This window comes from Myotis myotis, unplaced genomic scaffold (assembly GCF_014108235.1).
Source record: "Myotis myotis isolate mMyoMyo1 unplaced genomic scaffold, mMyoMyo1.p scaffold_m19_p_1, whole genome shotgun sequence".
NCBI classification, from domain to species: domain Eukaryota; kingdom Metazoa; phylum Chordata; class Mammalia; order Chiroptera; family Vespertilionidae; genus Myotis; species Myotis myotis.
Genome location: NW_023416313.1, coordinates 129,812,027 through 129,831,064, shown reverse-complemented (window position 1 = coordinate 129,831,064; position 19,038 = coordinate 129,812,027). Strand labels below are relative to the sequence as shown.

The following is a 19,038-nucleotide window of genomic DNA, read 5'->3' as shown; positions in this document are numbered from 1 at the left end:
AGTGCATGGTGATGAAAAATATGATAGTAACTAGTGCCACTGCATTGATTTGTGTGAAAGCATCAGCAGTTTTATCCACCATTGCTTTTCTTCATTTTTTACTAGTAAGTGGCAGTCTGGTGAATAAAGCAAATAACATCATAATATTATTATGAAAACTTTTGACCTTGCAGACCCCTTGAAATAATCTCAGGGACCTTCAGGGGTCCACAGACCACACTTTGAAAACCATCACTATATACAAACTCTGAGTACATGTAACAAACACACAGAAATCTAACATTTCTTTGTGGCTGCACTATCCAGTAAATTACATGCCTCTAGCATAGGAATATTCATAATTTTTAAGTAATGCACATTTCCTTGAGTCCAGCATTTTACCTGAAGTCATAGGTCCAAGTTACTTCCAGAACCTGTTACTCTCAGAACCCAATCGTATTTTTCTATAAAACCATGATTTCAATGTCTGAAAGTTTTAAGAAAAAAAACTAGTAGATTTTTAAAGAGTTGGTTTAAACACAGACACACAACAGGTTTTAGCATTTCATGAAACTTAAGTTTTGCTCAGTCCCTAAGGTTGTGCCATTTTTCAGATTTTTTGAAAGTTCTACCTTTCACTCTGTCTTATAGCTGTAACTGTGAGTACATTTAAACCTAAACGATTTATGACAGTGTCCCAGACCAAGCACCTTTGGCATCAGTCCAGGACTGCTATTATTATCTTCTTTTATTCATTGCATCACTTCAAAACTATCCTTTCTTTCACACATTTATAAGTTTTTTCAACTCTTTATTTTTACTCTCATATATTTTATGGCTAAAATACTAGTCTATGTTTCTGCTTTGTACAATAAATATAAGTTATTTGCTTGTACCATCACACCCAGGATATTTTAATACTCTTAAATAATTGTGTCTGTAATTAGATTTGTCACAAATCTAACAGTAATTGCAGCATATCTAAAAAATGGCGCTCCTCTCCACCCTCTTAAGTTTTATATAAAACCATTCCCCTCCTATTCCTAGCAGAGTTACCTAAAATGTTTATCTTTCTATAAAAACATCTTTTACTGTGAATTCTTTTTTAATAGAAAAACAAAGTTTCTATTATATATGAGGCTTTATAGACATGAATAATTAAATACACCTCTTGGGCAACAAGAAACAAAAACTTGTAATGTCTTTGCTAATAAAAAGATGGCCCCTAGATGGGCAGAGTAAATGCAGACCAAAATTAACTATTTTAATGTTGTTCCAAAACAAATTTTCCTACTACCTCAAAGTTAAACATCCTAGGCTTCTAAAGTGTAAGTTAAAACATTTATAATTCATTTCTAATAAAATGAAACCTCAATTTTCTTACAACTATTTTTCCCAACTTTTCACTCTTAATTTATTAAGTCTTTGGAATCATATAGGTATATGTTAAAACATATTTACAAAAATGAAATTGTAAAATTTTTATGTCTTTCTACTAGCTTTAAGATTATCTCCAATAGTTCATATTGAAAAATATATAAAATATGATTATTTGTAATTGGAAGAAGGTTAATACATTATTACTGAGATAGGAGATAGTTTAGGCATCTAAAATTCCAAGTCACAATTAACAAAGCAATTGAGTTCAACCTTCAGGATTGAATCTGTCCAATTCTACTCTGAAATTAGGCTAAATTCCCCCCTGATAAATTAAAACAAAGTATTGTTTAATACAAAAACTTAGATGAAAGAAGCTTTGGATCTCAGGGATGCAAGGATAACTCTCTGAAGGAGCAAAATAACAGTTTTCCCATCAACTTAATATTTTACCAGTGGGTTTATCAGCAATGCCAGTAACGGAGGTAATAGCTACCTGAAAACACAGAACAAGGCCCTTCCAGTGTCAAGATGATGGACTGCATCCACAAACTTATCACTTTTCTTACTCAGGATACCATTGAAATGACCAAACAAAACATAAACATTTTTAAATGCATGGTAACAGCAGAGAAAAATGTCATCCAAACATCAGGAAACAATGAGATATTTCCAGGAAATCTACTTATATAAAAACCATGGGTGGTGTTTGTCACAAACAGAGGAACAGTGACCTAGCAGAAGGAAGTCAGTCCTACAGGGGTTATCTTGGCAATGGCTGCACCCTCCCTCAAGCTGTTTCCCAGAGCTGTTTCCTGTAAGGGCAGAGTTTGAGGCAGGAACCCACCCTGGGAGCATGGAGGCAGATCTTTCTAAAGTGTGCCACGCCAGCATGGGGTGAACCTGAGTGGGACAGCTGAAAGGCTTAGAAAAGACAGACAAGAGAATGAAAGCCGGGTCTCGGTGGGACGCTGACCACGCCCACAGCCATGCCTTTATTTTATAGCAGATGCTATGAGGCAAAGTAAGGGCATGACCAAGATGTTTACAAACATTCTCCTGGGTTTCAATCCTACTCAACTACATGCACCTGAACTCTATCAAGCCCACATCTCTCAGGCATGTAGGGCCACGTGTTCGGACCATAGGTTCAAGCTTACAACTACAGCTGTTGGCTATAATTGTGCTGGGAGGGCCCAGCCCTCAAAGCTGGGACTTGCACGTGGCAATGAAAGAACTGTGCCCTCTCATCAGTCCAAGGCTTGAACCTGTCCAAAACACTGTAGTGGCTCCCCACAATAAAATTTTAATTCTGTTTCTTTGTTACTAATGTTGTGGCCCCACCCCATAACAAAGAAACAAAGGAAAATTTCCCCATCGAATTTCTGAATAGTATTACTCCTTCGGGAATGCCGTATCATAAATTAAAATTGAAAGTGGGTGCAATCATCATGCTATTGAGAAATCTCAATAGTAAATGGGGTCTTTGTAATGGTACCAGATTTATTATCAAAAGATTACGAACTAACATTATCAAAGCTGAAGTATTAACATGATCTGCAGAGGGAGAAGCTGTTCTGATTCCAAGAATTAATTTGTCCCCATCTGACACTGGCCTCCCATTTAATTGATTCAACGACGGTTTCCCGTGATGCCAGCATTTGTGATGACTATTAATAAATCACAAGGACAAACTCTAGACAGAGTAGGCATGTTCCTACCTGTCTAGGTAGGAACCCATTTTTGCACATGGTCAGTTATATGTTGTTTTCTCTCAAGTTTGAAGAGCATGTTACAGTTAAAGTTCTAAGTACTTCATCACAAGGGAAATTAGTCAAGCACTCTGAAAGTGTTTTCACTCTTAATGTGGTGTACAGGGAGATATTAGAATAAGTTTAATCACTTTATCAGTCATTGTTTGCATCACTGTTGTTTTTATATCATGTTTTTGTTGTTTTCATATCATGTTTTTGTCATTTTTATATCATGCCTCTGTTGGTGTTATATCCTTTTGTTACTGTTTATTTATTAATAAATGTATATATTATTTTCATATACATTTTACTAATTTCCTTTCATCTCTCACACTTCTATTATAGAGAAAGGGCAAACAGCAATATTAAAATATCTCTGCTAATTAATTCCCCTTTTTAAAAAAATATATTTTATTGATTTTTTTACAGAGAGGAAGGGAGAGGGATAGAGAGTTAGAAACATCGATGAGAGAGAAACATCGATCAGCTGCCTCCTGCGCACTCCCCACTGGGGATGTGCCCGCAATCAAGGTATATGCCCTTGACCAGAATCGAACACGGGACCCTTGAGTCCACAAGCTGATGCTCTATCCACTGAGCCAAACTGGTTAGGTAGTTAATTCCCTTTTAATGTGCACGAATTTAATGCACCGGGCTACTAGTATGATAATAATATTGGCTTAGGGAGACAAATCAAGGAGCAGAGAGCCTAGATAGAGACACTTTTATATGAGAGTCTGACCAATGACTCCCATATAAAAGAATAGCACTTGTGTCAAGTAGTATTATGGCACATCAATTGGAAAAGATAAAATGGTGCTATCTTTTTGGAAGAAGATAAAGAGGCACCACGGTTAGTTCTCCAACTTAATTTATTCTGGGAGGCTGTTCGAGAAGCAATTTGAAAACCGAATTATTTTTTCTCATTAGAAATAATGTAAATTGAATTAATCCACTTTAGGCCCCCAAATGATTCCCTGTTTTAACCTTATTATGTACAGTGCATGTCTAATGTACTGTTTAATCTGTCAATAAACATTTCCTAAATTTATCAAACCACCCCCTACTAGCCTTAAATGAATTTTTAATATACCACTGCCTCCTAAATGCTATCACTGGCTATTGCTTTTGTTTATCCAATCAACAACAGTTTTTCTACCTATGCACATGCCAGTAATTGTTAGTTTTTGGGCACTTTCATACCCTTAGCAACATTATCACTCTTGATGGTCTCTTTATGTTTTAAAATTGTATTAATTATTGCCCAGCCAGCATTACTCAGTGGTTGAACATCGACCTATGAATCACGAGATCTTGGTTCAATCCTGGTCAGGGTATATGTCATGCCGGGTTTCGGGGAGCATGCAGGAGGCAGCTAATCAGTGATTCTCTTTCATCATTGATGTTTCTGTATCTCTCTCCCTCTCCCTTCCTCTTTGAAATCAAGAAAAATATATATATTTTTAAAATTGTACTAATCATTGATTTCAGCCAGCAACAAAAGCATTCTCTCGTTTGTCATTCTGAGGTATCAGCATAAAGAGGTTGTTTGGTCAAAAACAAGTTTTGGTTGACAACCAAGACATTTTTTGCTGTGAACAACTTGGTTGAGAACCCAAATTGTTTGAATGGGAGACTTTCAAGAAACGAGGTTTGACTGTAAAGTGAGAGCTCTTCATGGATAGGAGTTAAGACTTCAGCAGCGGTTCTCAACCTGTGGGTCGCAGCCATCGGAAAACACATATAGCATATCAGATATTTACATTACGATTCATAACAGTAGCAAAATTACAGTTATGAAATAGCAACAAAAATAATTTTATGGTTGGGGGTCACCACAACATGAGGAACTCTATTAAAGGGCCGCAGCATTAGGAAGGTTGAACCACTGGAAGCTGTAAAACTTAGAAGTCAGGAAAATCTCTTTATTAATTTAGGATAGGAGATGTTTTCTTAAATAACTTATACTTGCCCAGGAACACTGTATTATTTAAGGTACAAGGAACAATTGACAAATAGTAAAAAAAAAAGTCATAATTTAGGGACAATAGAAGTTTATTTCTACTCAGTTATTATTTAGGGGGATATGCCAGATTAATGAGTCACACTTCTCGATATGGGATTTTGAGGACCCAGGTTCCTTCTCGCTGATAGCTTTGCTATCTCTTAAGGCTTGTCCTCATCCACTCCAGCTGGTGATGGAAGGGGAGAATATGGAGGAAGCATACTCATTTCTTAAAGGAAGTGGCACATAGAAGTTACACTTATATTTCATGTTTGACAACTAATCACATGTGTGAACCTGGCTACCAAGAGAGAGGGAAGGGTGGACATTATAGAAAATGTAGCTCTTGCCTAGGCAGCTGCTTTTTAGCCACAGTTTCGTTATCGTGGAAGGGGAGAGCTGATGTTGGGGAGCAACTGTCTCTGCCTCAGAAACTATTATGGAAAGGCAGGTCATAGACTGGAGAAGATAAAGTTAAAAACCATAGGAAATTCTGTTTGCTGTGTCTGTTTGATTGGCAAAATGTCTGCTAACCCCAAGTCTTAGGCTATGAGACACAGGAAACACTGGAACACTCTTAGGTGTTTACCACTGTGCAGGAAGGATACCTGTGAAGGGATGTTCAATAATGAAAAGGTGGAAACAACCATAGTGCTCCTCAGTTAAAAGGAATATAAATTACTGTTCATTAATATGATAGAATATTATTCAGCTGTTAAATGGATGAACTAGATCTGTATATATCTACCTAGATATCTCAATACAGTATTGAATGAAAAATCCAGTTGTACAGGAAAATATATATACATACTAGAGGCCCAGTGCATGAAATTTGTGTATGGATAGGGTCTCTAGGCCTGGCCAGCGATCAGGGCCAATCTGGGCCTTCCTTCCCCCTGGTCCCTGGCTGCTGGCTGGGGCCTTCCTTCCCCCGGATTCCAGCTACCAGCTGGGGCCTTCCTTCGTTCCACGTCACCCCCTGGTGGTCACCACACGTCATAGCAAGTGGTTGAACTCTTGGTCGAACTCCTGAGGGGACAATTTGCATATTAGCCTTATATTATATAGCATATCAATGGCAAGCCAGAATTTAGCATATTAAAAGCAGGCACAAAACAAGGATGCCAGCTCTCTGTATTTTTATTCCTTTTTTTTTTTTTCAGAGTTTCTGGCCAAGACAATCAGCCAAAAGAGAGAGAGTAGTGGTATAATATTGGAAAGAAGGAAAGAAGGACATAGAATTAGCATGGTGGCCTTTACTGCATTTGTTGTTTTTCAGCTCTAAATCCCTTCTTTTCTTTATTATTCCTGTGTGCTCTCTCTCTCTCTTTTTTTTTTTTTTTGCAAAGGAGTTGGGGCACACTTATGGCTGCTTTCAGAGCCCAAAACCTAGTCAAATTTTTTTATTTAAAAACTATTTACTGAAGTCTTACCACAGGTAAAGACTCTTTATAGGCAGTGTGTGTGTGTGTGTGTGTGTGAACACATTCACACCACGACAGTGTGAGTCCTACACTAATCTTCCTATCTTGCTACATATACTAGTAGACACTACCTTCTTTTTTTTTTTTTTCAATTAAATCTTTATTGTTCAGATTATTACATTTGTTCCTCTTTTTTTCCCCCATAACTCCCCTCCTCCCAGTTCCCATCCCACCCTCCGCCCTCACTCCCCACCCACTGTCCTCATCCATAGGTGCACGATTTTTGTCCAGTCTCTTCCCGCATCCCCCACACCCCTTTCCTGCCCCCAAGAACAGTCAGTCCATTCCCTTTCTATGTCCCTGATTCTATTATAATCACCAGTTCATTCTGTTCATCAGATTATTTATTCACTTAATTCTTAGATTCACTTGTTGATAGATGCATATTTGTTGTTCATAATTAGTATCTTTACCTTTTTCTTCTTCTTCCTCTTCTTAAAGGATACCTTTCAGCATTTCATATAATACTGGTTTGGTGGTGATGAACTCCTTTAGCTTTTCCTTATCTGTGAAGCTCTTTATCTGACCTTCAATTCTGAATGATAGCTTTGCTGGATAAAGTAATCTTGGTTGTAGGTTCTTGGTATTCATCACTTTGAATATTTCTTGCCACTCCCTTCTGGCCTGCAAAGTTTCTGTTGAGAAATCAGCTGACAGTGGTATGGGTATTCCCTTGTAGGTAACTGAGATTCTTTCTCTTGCTGCTTTTAGGATTCTCTCTTTGTCTTTTGCTCTTGGAATTTTAATTATGATGTGTCTTGGTGTGGTCCTCTTTGGATTCCTTTTGTTTGGGGTTCTCTGTGCTTCCTGGACTTGTAAGTCTATTTCTTTCACCAGGTAGGGGAAGTTTTCTGTCATTATTTCTTCAAATAGGTTTTCAATATCTTGCTCTCTCTCATCTTCTGGCACCCCTATAATTCTGATGTTGGTATGCTTGAAGCTGTCCCAGAGGCTCCTTACACTATCTTCGTATTTTCAGATTCTTTTTTCATTTTGCTTTTCCAGTTGGGTGTTTTTTGCTTCTTCGCATTTCAAATCTTTGACTTGATTCCTGCGCTCCTCTGGTCTGCTGTTGGGTGTCTGTATAATATTCTTTATTTCAGTCAGTGTATGCTTAATTTCTAGTTGGTCCTTTATCACAACATTGAGGGTCTCATTAGATTTCTTGAGGATCTCACTATATTTATTGGCAGTCTCACCAGTCTTTTCGAGGGTCTTACTAAATTTATCGGCAGCTTCTAGACAGTTCTTGAGAGACCATAAAAGTGTGGTTTTGAGCTCTATATCCAGCATTTTGCCTTCCTCCATTTCTGTCCTGTTTCTTTGTCTCCGCATTTTTTATGCTTTCTTGGTGCACACCGTAGTGGCCTTTGTGCACCGTCTTGTTGTAGTTAAGCCTTGATTGTGTAGGTTACACTGTGGGGGATTTGACCTCCAGGCCAGCTGGCTGTGAGAATCAGCTGTGTCTGCAGTGGGAGAACTTCTGTCCTCTAGGGAGGTGCTAATCTAGTCTTTGCCTGAGGCTAACCAGCAAATGCCTCTGTGCAGGGCTTGGGCAGGGCGGGTCCCAGGGGATCAACAGGGTGGGCCAAGCGAGCAGTTATGGCTGCTCTCAGTCCCAGCCCCAGAGGCTCTGCCTCTCAGTGTCCCGGCGACCGCTGCAAGTACCTCGGAGAGAAAGCTGCCCTCGAGTTCCGACCGATGCCCGACAGTCCTGCTTCTCCCGTTTGAGTCTGAGTCCCCAGAGACTCGCCTGGAACTGGAGCCCAGAGCCTGAGACTTCCTCCCGATTGAAACAGACAACCGCGCCCTCAGCCGCCAGCCCGCTCCGCACGCACCTCCGCACCTTAGTATTTTACTTCCGCACCATGCCTCCTCTGAGTCTCGGTATGCTTTTCTCTTTCCTTCTAGTTGTAGAATTTCCCCTCAGCCAGCTTTCCTGTGGTTCTGGATGATGTCCGTTCCGTCTTTTAGTTGTATTTTTGAAGTGGTTGTGCGAGGCAGCATTCTCCTTTGTTTACCTATGCCGCCGTCTTGGTTTCTCTCCTCCTGTTTTCTCTTGAGCCTAAGTTTTGTTTCATTTTTTGTTGTTTTTTTTTTTTGGAGAAAGATTAAAGTGTTATCTTTAATGCAGGTCCCAAACATTAGAATACTTTTATTTTTTATTCCTATACAGCATAATATGTGACTTCCAGCTCTTCTCGGCTGTCATTGTGTCCCAGGGATATTTTAATACTCAGAATTCCCTCCTCTCCATGTTTTAAATAAAAGAAGTAGATGGGTATGTGTGTGTGTGCACACATGCCAGTTCTCGATTGGGTACTTTTTAAATTACACAGCAGAGCTTCAAAGTGCTGGGCAGTTATTTTTAATACCTTTTCTACTCATAATAGAAGACAGAAAAGGGATTTCACAGCTTAGTTTATTTATTATCATTTCGGTAACCAGGAGTGCGTTTTTCAGCTTCAGTGCCTCTACAGGTCTTTGAGAGGTTGAAAACAAATGTTGCACTGGGACCAGTTAAGCCTTATTTATACTTCTGTTACTGAAGCCTCATTTAAAATAATTTTTACTGTATGTGTACTAAAGTTAGATTATTGGCACTAGATTTCCTTGTAAACATTAAACATTTATTTTTAAGATATGTGTAAATGAAGGTAATTATAGTTTTCCTGTAAGAATTGGTTACATATAGAACTGATTTTTACTGACTTTTTCTGCTTACAAATGTAGTTACAGAAAACAAATGCTTATGCACACACCTTTACACTATTTAATAGAGCATAAATGTTTATACATTTTGAAATGGTTCTTTTTCTTAATAGTGCATTTTAAATATTTTAGCATGTCATTCTTTTTAGGGATCTTACTTTTGAATAAATGTATTTTTTATATGAAATTAATTTCAGAGTCTCCCTTCTCTCCAGACTTTGTTATTCCTAACTCCTTCCTGTTCACAGCTCCTTCCACTTTTGTCCTCTTCTTGTTGTTCAGGGGAGAAAAATGAAGTACACTTTTTTTACATGGTTGAATCTTCAAAGGGACATGTTTAGTTAAAATGAGATTTTGCTGATATGGCTATACATAATATTTAGTAATAGGTGCTGGTTTGCCTTATTGCTGATAAGCCATGTCTTTGGTTATATATTTATCTATTGGATTCCAAAATGTTACCACACAAAAAATTTGCCAAACTATATCAGAGTGAATTTTTTCTGGAGTTAAAAAGGGAAATTACAGAGAATATAATCTGAAGCTCTGCCATGTTATTCAGTATGATAGCCACTATCCACCTGTGGGTATTTAGATCTGTTAGAATTAAGTAAAAAGTTGAGTGCTTCAGGTACACAATCCACAGTTCCTTCCTGTGCGCAGTAACCACATGTGGATAGTCCAAATGCATATTGAACAAGCAGATGCAGAACGTTTTCAACATCACAGAAAGTTCTCTTAGGCAATCTTGGGGTGATGTCTATACATGTTACCTGTTTATTGTATTAAAATTTTAAAATCATTTTGTCTTTTTAATTTTCTTCTCTGGTATAATAAAAAAGCAGAATTTCTGTCAATATTTTTGGAAATAATGAATAGTTCAAAATTATTTAGAGTAATTTTTGCTTTCCTACCAGCTTAATTTTTAAAATTATGTACTGAAGTAAAATACATTAGAACATAGGGTTCCCAGTTAGTAAATTCTAGAACACTTAAACAATTCTTGATATAGAAAGTCCCGATGTGGGCAAGGTAAGGGGGGGCTTGTGGATGACAATCTAGAGAAGGCAATGTAGAAAGAGAAACTGATAGTTGTGTGTTTTTAATCACCACCTGAGGGCATGTTTTTATTGATTTTAGAGAGAAGAAGGGACAGAGAGTGAAAGAAACTTCAAGTTTCTTTCTTGACAGAGAGAAACATTGATTGGTTGCCCTGACCAGGAGTCAAACCCACAACCTTTTGGTGTATAGGACGACACTCCAACCAACTGGGCCACGCTGCTAGGGCAATAGTTTACTGTTTTTAAAAGACACTCAGAAGCAGAAAATTAAGTGGAGAAATAATGTATTTATTAGGGGCAGGTAATTTTAGGTTATAATTATGGTATGAATGTAAATTAATCTAGAAAAATCAGGAACCGCAGGAAAAAAATATTAATAGGGAAGGGGAGGAGAGGAACTGTCAGTAATCCTATTGTCATTGAGAATAGCCAGACTCTTAGTCACATATCTATCCAGCCTCTCTTCTTGCCCTTACAAACAGGTCATATTCATTCAGCAGTAAATGAGGTCAGTGGAAAACATAGATGAGATGTGAGTCTGAGAGGCAGGCAAGTAGGGTGCTAAAGAGCTCTGAAGCTGACCAGATGGCCTGAGGTTTAAATCCCAACTCCGCATTTACTGTTTGTGGGACCACAGCAACTTATTTCTCCCCTGTGTACCTGTTTATCTATAAAACTAGAGGCCCAGTTCCTGAATTCGTGCACAGGTGGGGTCCGGCCAGCCCTGTCCCAATCAGCTGATTGGGGCTGGGTCTGTTGGGAGGAGGAGATGGCGGGAGGTTAGCCAGTGGGCCTGCCTTGATAGGGCCCAATCAGGGCTGGGCCAACTGGGGGGAGGGGCTGTGGGCAGTGGGCTGGCTGGCCTCGCCCCCAAATGGGGTCAGGGGTGGGGCTATGGGAGACTGGCCAGCCAGCCCCACCCCTGATTGGTGTGGGGGAGCTGATCGTGGACGGAGCTGGCTGGGGGAGGGGTTGTGAGCCGATGAGAGTGCTGGGGGCTGATTGGGGGTAGGGCCAGCCATGGGGGGGCATGGGTGGTTAGCCAGATGGCCCTGCCCCCTATTGGGGTGGGGCGGGCAGATCAGGAGTGGGGCTGGCCAGGGGTAAGGGCCGCGGGAGTGTTGGCCGGTTTCCCTGCCTTCGATTGGGGTGGGAGAGGCCTATCAGGGGCAGGCCAGCAGGGGGGAGGGGCCGCAGGAGGTTGGCCAGCTGGCCATACCCCACATCGGGGTGGTTCTTTGGCTGCAGTGGGCGTCATAGCGACTGGTCATTCTGGTGGTTACAGTGTTCTAGTCGCTGGCTTTTTATATATATACTAGAGGCCCGGTGCACAAAAATTTGTGCACTCGGGGGAGGGGGGTCCCTCAGCCAGTCCTGTGCCCTCTCGCAGTCTGGGACTCCTTGGGGGATGACCACCTGCTGGCTTAGGCCTGCTACCCGGGGGGATTGGGCCTAAGATGGCAGTCAGACATCCCTCTGGCAGCCCAGCAGCCCTCGGGGGATGTCCACTTGCCAGCGGGGAGCAGACCTAAGCTGCAGTCAGACATCCTTAGCGCTGCTGAGGAGGTGGGAGAGGCTCCCACCACCACCGCTGTACTGGCAGCCATCAGCCTGGCTTGTGACTAAGCAGAACTCCCCCTGTGGGAGCGCACTGACCACCAGAGGCCAGCTCCTGCATTGAGCGTTTGCCCCCTGGTGGTCAGTGTGTGTCATAGTTACCAGTCATTCCCAGTCTTTCTGCTGTTAGGATCAGTTTGCATATTACCCTTTTACTATATATGATAGAGGCCTGGTGCACGGGTGGGGGCTGGCTGGTTTGCCTTGAAGGGTGTCCCGGATCAGGGTGGGGGTCCCGCTTGGGTGCCTGGCCAGCCTGGATGAGGGGCTGATGGCTGTTTACAGGCTAGCCACACCCCCTTTAGGGTGGGGGTCCCCAATGTGGTGCCTGGCCAGTCTGGGTGAGGGGCTGAGGGCTGTTTTCAGGCTGGCCGGGACTGAAGCTCCTAGCCCCTCCTTTTTTTCTTTTCTTTTCTTTTTTTTTCTGGGATTTATTTACCTTCTATAATTGAGACATTGTTGCTGTCACTGGCACTCCCAGCTCTGAGGTCGCGGCTGGCTGAAAGCACGTATCTGGGGTTTGTTTAGCTTCTATAATTGAAACATTGTTGTTTCCGGAGCTCAGAGCTGGGACAGGGCAGGTGGGGAACCTTGGCTTCCTCCATCACTGGAGCAAGCAAACTTCCTGCTTGCTTCAGCTGCGTGGCTGCCGGCCACCATCTTTGTTGGCAGTTAATTTGCATATCTCGCTGATTAGCCAATGGGAAGCATAGCAGAGGTATGGTTAATTACCCTTTTTGTCTTTTATTAGATAGGATAGATGAGATGATGGAGCTATCTACCATTCATGTTCTTGAGGGTTAAGGTATTCAGATATTGATCTCATTAAAGACTGTATTACTAATAATACTGATAACTATTAGGTAGGTAATACAGGCACATGGTAGCTAAGACGTATGAGCATCTAGATTATTGCAGGAAAACAGACGTTTAAACAAGTAGTTGCAGTAAGTTGAAGGAGTTTATGAGAGGGTAAGTTCAGTGATAGTAAATGTTGAGTTAACACAATTCTTGATAATTAGGGAAAATTGATTTAACTTTTAGAATGGTTGGTTTTAAATTATACTGTCACAGTTTTTCAAATCAAATCTTACTTTTTATAAATCTGTGTTCTTGAAATTTTGTTTATTACTCAAATGTGACAAATGTTTAACAGTTCCAAGATATTAAGTAAAACTGTTGTCCTGATCATTCTGGTAATATCATAAATGTCAGACTTCTCTCCCTGATGCTTTGCATTATGTACTGGGCTGCCAAAATGGTAACAGAATCCTCTCTTAGCAATAGAATCAGGGTATTCAAAGTAAAATCTATCTTCCAGACGTTTTACAAAAAAGTTTGGTTAAGCTTTGAGTATAATTAAAGAGTGTATCACTTGATACTTATTAGAAACAGGAAATTGAGAGGTTCAACTACTTTTCATATTGTATAGTGGGGGACAGGTTGGTCAACTATAAATAAGAGGCTAAACTAAGTTTTCAAGTATAAAATTTTAAGTGCACCTCTGTAAGGGCTGAAATAGATTAAACAAGTGCCAACTATTTTATGTTTGTCAAAACATCTTTCATTTCTAAACAATAATACTAAAATTTTAAAGGAATTCATCTTATAATGCTTTATAATATTTTTCCCTTTGTGTTTCTTGAGTAATGATGATGGAAAGTTAGATTCCAAATTACTTTTTATTTATTAATATAATTTTACTGTTTTCCATTATGGAAAATAATTTAAGCTAACTAGCTATAAGAAATGTCTCTAATTGTGAGAAATCCCATTGTTTCTTAGAAATTTGAATTTTGAGGGTGAAGTTGGCAATTTGGAAAATAATAAGTAAAAGGAACAGTGTGTTCCTGGAGTACCACACAGGTCCATCAGCGCCCGCTTCTGTACTCTGGATGCTTAGTGCATACCAGCTGTCAGGATGTAGCTGCCAGATTACCGCTTTCCTTTAATCATAATTTATGTTTTTAACAGGAATATAAACTACAACCAATGCTTGGGGTATTGAAGCAATATGTTTAAGAAATTAAAGGTTTTAGATAGCTAATGTTTGTTGGGGGCAAAAAACCCCCCAAAAACAAAACAAAAAACCCCCCATAAAGGTGTAGTTTCTATGTGGGTTCTATTTGTTGACGATTTTATTTTCTGTTTGACTTCATGTTAGAAACACTGGACCATAGTAGTAGACGAATTATGTACAAATATTTGTCATCTGTAGAACCATTAATTTTTTTTGTTTAGAATGTTCAATGATCAGTTTCTATTTGCAATGATAAAAATAGTTAAATATCTCAGATGTTTGCTAGCAGTTGAACTTATATTCATTTGCTTTTCTTGCAGATTTATGAAAAACTACACTATTATGAGAGGCAGAGTCCTGTGCCCATCCTCCACAGCGCAGCAGCCTTGGCAGATGATGTAAGTGTGTCCTTCTGAAATCACTGGGACAGGTCTGCCACCAGCCTGGCCGCAGCAGAACTTATCCTAGTGCAGACGGATGCACGTGATACTATGAGTGAAAACCAGAGAAGTTGCAAATGTTTCCAAAAGTCCTGTCATCACAGAGCTTATGCTGATATTAGCTTATTTTCAGTCTCCTGTTTTAAAACTTTTGCATGTAGATACCTCTTGTTTTGCCTTGGTAACTACGTAATATAAATTTTAGGCTGTAATTCTCTCGGGGAGAGAGAAGCTGTCAGCTCTTAGTGTACGCAGAAAGTCACAGACAAGAGGAATGCTTTGGAGAAATAAAGACAAATGAGATAGCTCTTTTGCTGACAGTACTAAAAAATGACAGATACTAGTATAGGAATGAGGCATAAGAAATACATAAAAAGACAGGATTGTTTTTAAAATGGATTATAAAGCATAGTTATGATTTATGGGTATTAGACCTTTCCAAATTACCTTCATAACCAAAAGATAAATTTTAGAAGCAGCTGGCATTGATGGAGTAGTTAATTTCCTGTAGCTATAATTTTATTTTCAATCTGGGGTAAGGAACTAACTTGCTGTTTCTTACTGTTAACTTTCGGACTTGGATGAATTGAGAGCACACCTGGGTAAACTGTAAGGGACACTAAGCTAGATGAGAAATATGTTTAGTGTGAAGGCTGGTTTTGGTGATCTCCTGCAGCTAATTTTTTGCTTTTTAAGTTTTTACTTTGTTATGTTAAAACCAATTATAATTCAGTTTAGTAAAATATCAGGGCCATAACTATAATTTAAAAAATGGCCATCTTCAGATGTTGATTTTCTTTTATGTATTTTATATTTCTAATTTAGAAAATAAAGCATGTAATCTCTAAGTGGTGGACTATTCGTTTAGTTCCCATTTTTCTTTCCATTTTGAATCTACAGAAATTACAAATTAGAAGGATATTTCAGTATACATGTTTTATAAGGAAGTTTGCCTCTGCATTATAGAACCAAAACATTTAAAGGGAAGATGAATAAAAGTGTAGATACAGTTTTACAGAAAGCTGCAGTTGCCACTTGAGAAAGTAAAATTTAAAAAAATTTACTGTTGAAGGTTTGAAGAAATATTTGTTTGTAAATCAATGTAATTGAGGCCCAATTATATTATGATAACTTGCTTTTAAAAAAATTAGAGACTAATATATAAATATGGAATAATAGTAATTCATCAGAGCAATGTATTGAAATGTTAAAAAATATTGTTATATATTAAGTGACCAAAGAGTGCAAAGAGCCCTTTGCAACTTTTCGTAAGCTAATTTTGTAAAAGTGTTACCTCGAAAAGTAAAAACCACTTTTTGAAATGTTATAAATGAATATACCAATTTTATTGGATTTTATTTTGTGTGTGTAATTTATATTTCATCCTTCTTTTAGAGAAAAGTTCTTTTCCAGAGATAAAAACAGGACAAATTTTATGCAATGTTTAAGAAAGGTTTTTAAATTAAAATATATGTACATAGTTTTAATTTTGTACTGCATATTTCATAATTTTAATCTTTTTTTCTATTTGAATCTTGTTTTTCTTCTTATGAAAATTATATGATCCTTCCTATAGCCTAATATTGAATAGAAATGTTGTTAGGAAGATCTTAGTTAAGAATATGAGGCAGGTTCAAAGCTCTAGTCCTTGCTTTAACTAGAACCAGCAAATGGGAATTGTTGATCATTGTAATAGAGTATAGTAGTTGTCAACCTATTATAAGTCATTTTATGATTAACCTGGTTTATATTTAACAGACTCCATAGTCTGTGTAGGTAAACATAATAAAAGTTTTGGACCTTTGCCGTATTAGAGACATTCTAGTTCTTTTTACCCAGCTCTAAACAGCAAGCTACTATGGTTTTTTGGAAACCCTGTGGGTTTCACCACCTCATTCAGAGCTCCCCCCACCCCCTTCTTTCTATTTTCTTTCTTTCTTTTTTTTTTTTTTAATAGTGTCAAAGTTTAATCCAGTACTTTGTACAAGTAGTCCTTTGTCTGCATGCAAAAGGCCATTTTGGTAGATGAAGTGCTGTGGTTTGCCCTCATTGCAATAAATCAAAAGGTGATCTGGCTGATGTGATTCCTTGGGCTGTGCTTAGCCAAAGGCCTGGGCTGGGATCTGGGCTAGTAAGGGTCTAAAAAGAAAAGCAATGATTGATATACTGTTTTATTTCATGCTGTCTTTTCCTTAATCACTGGACAGTCCACCAGATAGATCCGTAGTGGGCGCACATGGAACTACATGATGCTCTTATTAAATGTTCTTTATGTCAATGTGATCTGTCTTGCAGCTGGCTGAAGAGCTGCAGAACAAGCCATTAAATAGTGAGATCAGAGAGCTGTTGAAACTACTGTCAAAACCCAATGTGAAGGTGAGGACATGCAATGAATATCTTCCAAAAGGTCCACTTCAGATGAATTTTGCTTTGAGCTTCAATTTTCAAGTAAATTTATTTTCATTAAGTGCATAGTATTTTAATAGCCTAAATCTCATTAAGGAAAAAGAGGTGAGCTTTTAATGATAATGTTGTGACAAAATATAAAATACTTTAATTGGGAAACTCTGAAGGTGGCTTCAAGGTTATTTTCCTTTTGAATGAAGTTATGTGTACAGAATACAGAACCTATTAGTGATTTGGTTTATGTTCATTTTACTAGTTAATGATATTGCAATATATTTTACAATTATATCTTTTCCTGTAGGATCAGTTTAACATTCCTCTTCTTCCTCCTCCTCCCTCTCCCTTTGTCCTCCTATATTACCAATGCATGTTTTAATATATCCTACTATTTTACAAAGTAGAGCAGCTTTCAGTGTAAATATGACTATATTATTGATAATATTTTAATTCTTCTTGCCATTTTTCTCCCATGCTTATCACTTATTTTTCCTCTAACTGTGATTAGTTAACATAAGGCAGTGATGGCGAACCTATGACACACGTGTCAGAGGTGACACGCAAACTCATTTTTTTGGTTGATTTTTCTTTGTTAAATGGCATTTAAATATATAAAATAAATATCAAAAATAGAAGTCTTTGTTTTACTATGGTTGCAAATATCAAAAAATTTCTATATGTGACACGGCACCAGAGTTAAGTTAGGGTTTTTCAAAATGCTGACACGCCAAGCTCAAAAGGTTCGCCATCACTGACATAAGGCATTTTGAAAATTTCCTGTTAATTCTAAGGTCCTAAATGCATTAAATCCCAAAAGCTATATGCTCACTGGATTTGACTCTACTGCAATTGTATATAAAATATTGTTCATGAGTCAAAATTACATATGGTTTGCATAATATATGTAATATAAATGATTAGTTATTTTATGATGATTTCTGATAAGCATATATAGACTGTTGGATGAAAATGTCTTCCTTGATACAAAAACTAGTTTCTACCTTCCTTGAAAAATCTCCATTGGAATTGTGCTATATGTGTCTTAATTTGATATTCAAAAAAAGAAAGGGCCCTAACCGGTTTGACTCAGTGGATGGGGCATCGGCCTGCGAACTGAAAGGTCCCAGGTTCAATTTCGGTCAAGGGCTTGTACCTTGGTTGTGGGCACATCCCCAGTGGCGGTAGGGGGGGCGGGGGGGGGGGGGTGTGTGCAGGAGGCAGCTGATGGATGTTTCTCTCTCATCAATGTTTCTGACTCTCTGTCCCTCTCCCTTCCTCTCTGTAAAAAAATCAATAAAATATATTTTAAAAATTAAAAAAAAAAGAAAGGTAGAGGAGTGTCAAGATGGTGGTGTAGCTAAACACTATACTCATCTCCTCCCTCAAAATAACAACTAAAATACAGAACAACCATCATTCAGAACCAACTGAAATCTGGTTGAATGAAAGTCCTACAACTAGAGAATTAAAGAAGACACATTGAGATTGGTAGGAGGGGTAGGGGCATGGAATGGGCTAGTCTGACACCCATGTGTAGCGTTTTTTAATTGGACAGGATATCTTGGCTACAGAGGCCTCCTGTGAGGAGCAAGTGGTCCCAGCCCCACTCCATACCCCTCAGCCTAGGGTTTCATTGCTGGAAAGAGAAGTCCCAGTAACTGGGCTATAAAAACCAACAGGGACTGTGGCTGGGTGACATGGAGGCTAATGGAAACCCAGGCAGTTCCTTTTAAAATGTCCACACACAGACTTACTAGAAGGTACTCACACTGAGTCCAGTACTGGGGCAGCAGCTTGAAAGGACCCAGCAACATATGGGGAGGAACTAAATGGTCTGGCATCCGAGCAAGAGCTGGGGAGCAGCTTTCTCACAGACAAAAGTACTGGTAGAGGTCATTGTTCTTTTTCTGGGACCTCCCTGCCACAGAGCCAGCAGGCAGGTGCTGCCATATCTGACTCTCAGTCAACCTGGCTCATACTGTTTGCCCCACCCTGGTGATTCCCTGAGACCCCCATCCTACCAACTATTCCAGTACCAGGCTGTTTTCATTACATTGGCTTTGTAGTATAACTTGATATCCGGTATTCTGATCTCTCCAACTTTGTTCTTTCTCAAGATTGTTGTGGCTATTCAGGGTCTTTTTAGGTTCCATATAAAGTTTTGAAGTATTTGTTCTAGATCTGTG

At 39.0% G+C, this 19,038-nt stretch overlaps 1 protein-coding gene across 10 annotated transcripts in view; it reads left to right on the top strand.

Moving 5' to 3' along the window:
* The window catches only part of MPP7 (membrane palmitoylated protein 7), a 323,210-nt gene that overhangs the window by 178,522 nt on the left and 125,650 nt on the right, over positions 1–19,038 (top strand). For 7 of the 10 annotated variants that reach the window (XM_036352096.1, XM_036352164.1, XM_036352104.1 and 4 more), the window contains 2 exons: positions 14,330–14,407; positions 16,745–16,897. In XM_036352096.1, the coding sequence (XP_036207989.1) occupies positions 14,330–14,407; positions 16,745–16,897 (231 nt within the window). The remainder of the gene's footprint in view (positions 1–14,329; positions 14,408–16,744; positions 16,898–19,038) is intronic. The other 3 variants (XM_036352155.1, XM_036352125.1, XM_036352115.1) reach the window with 1 other exon arrangement.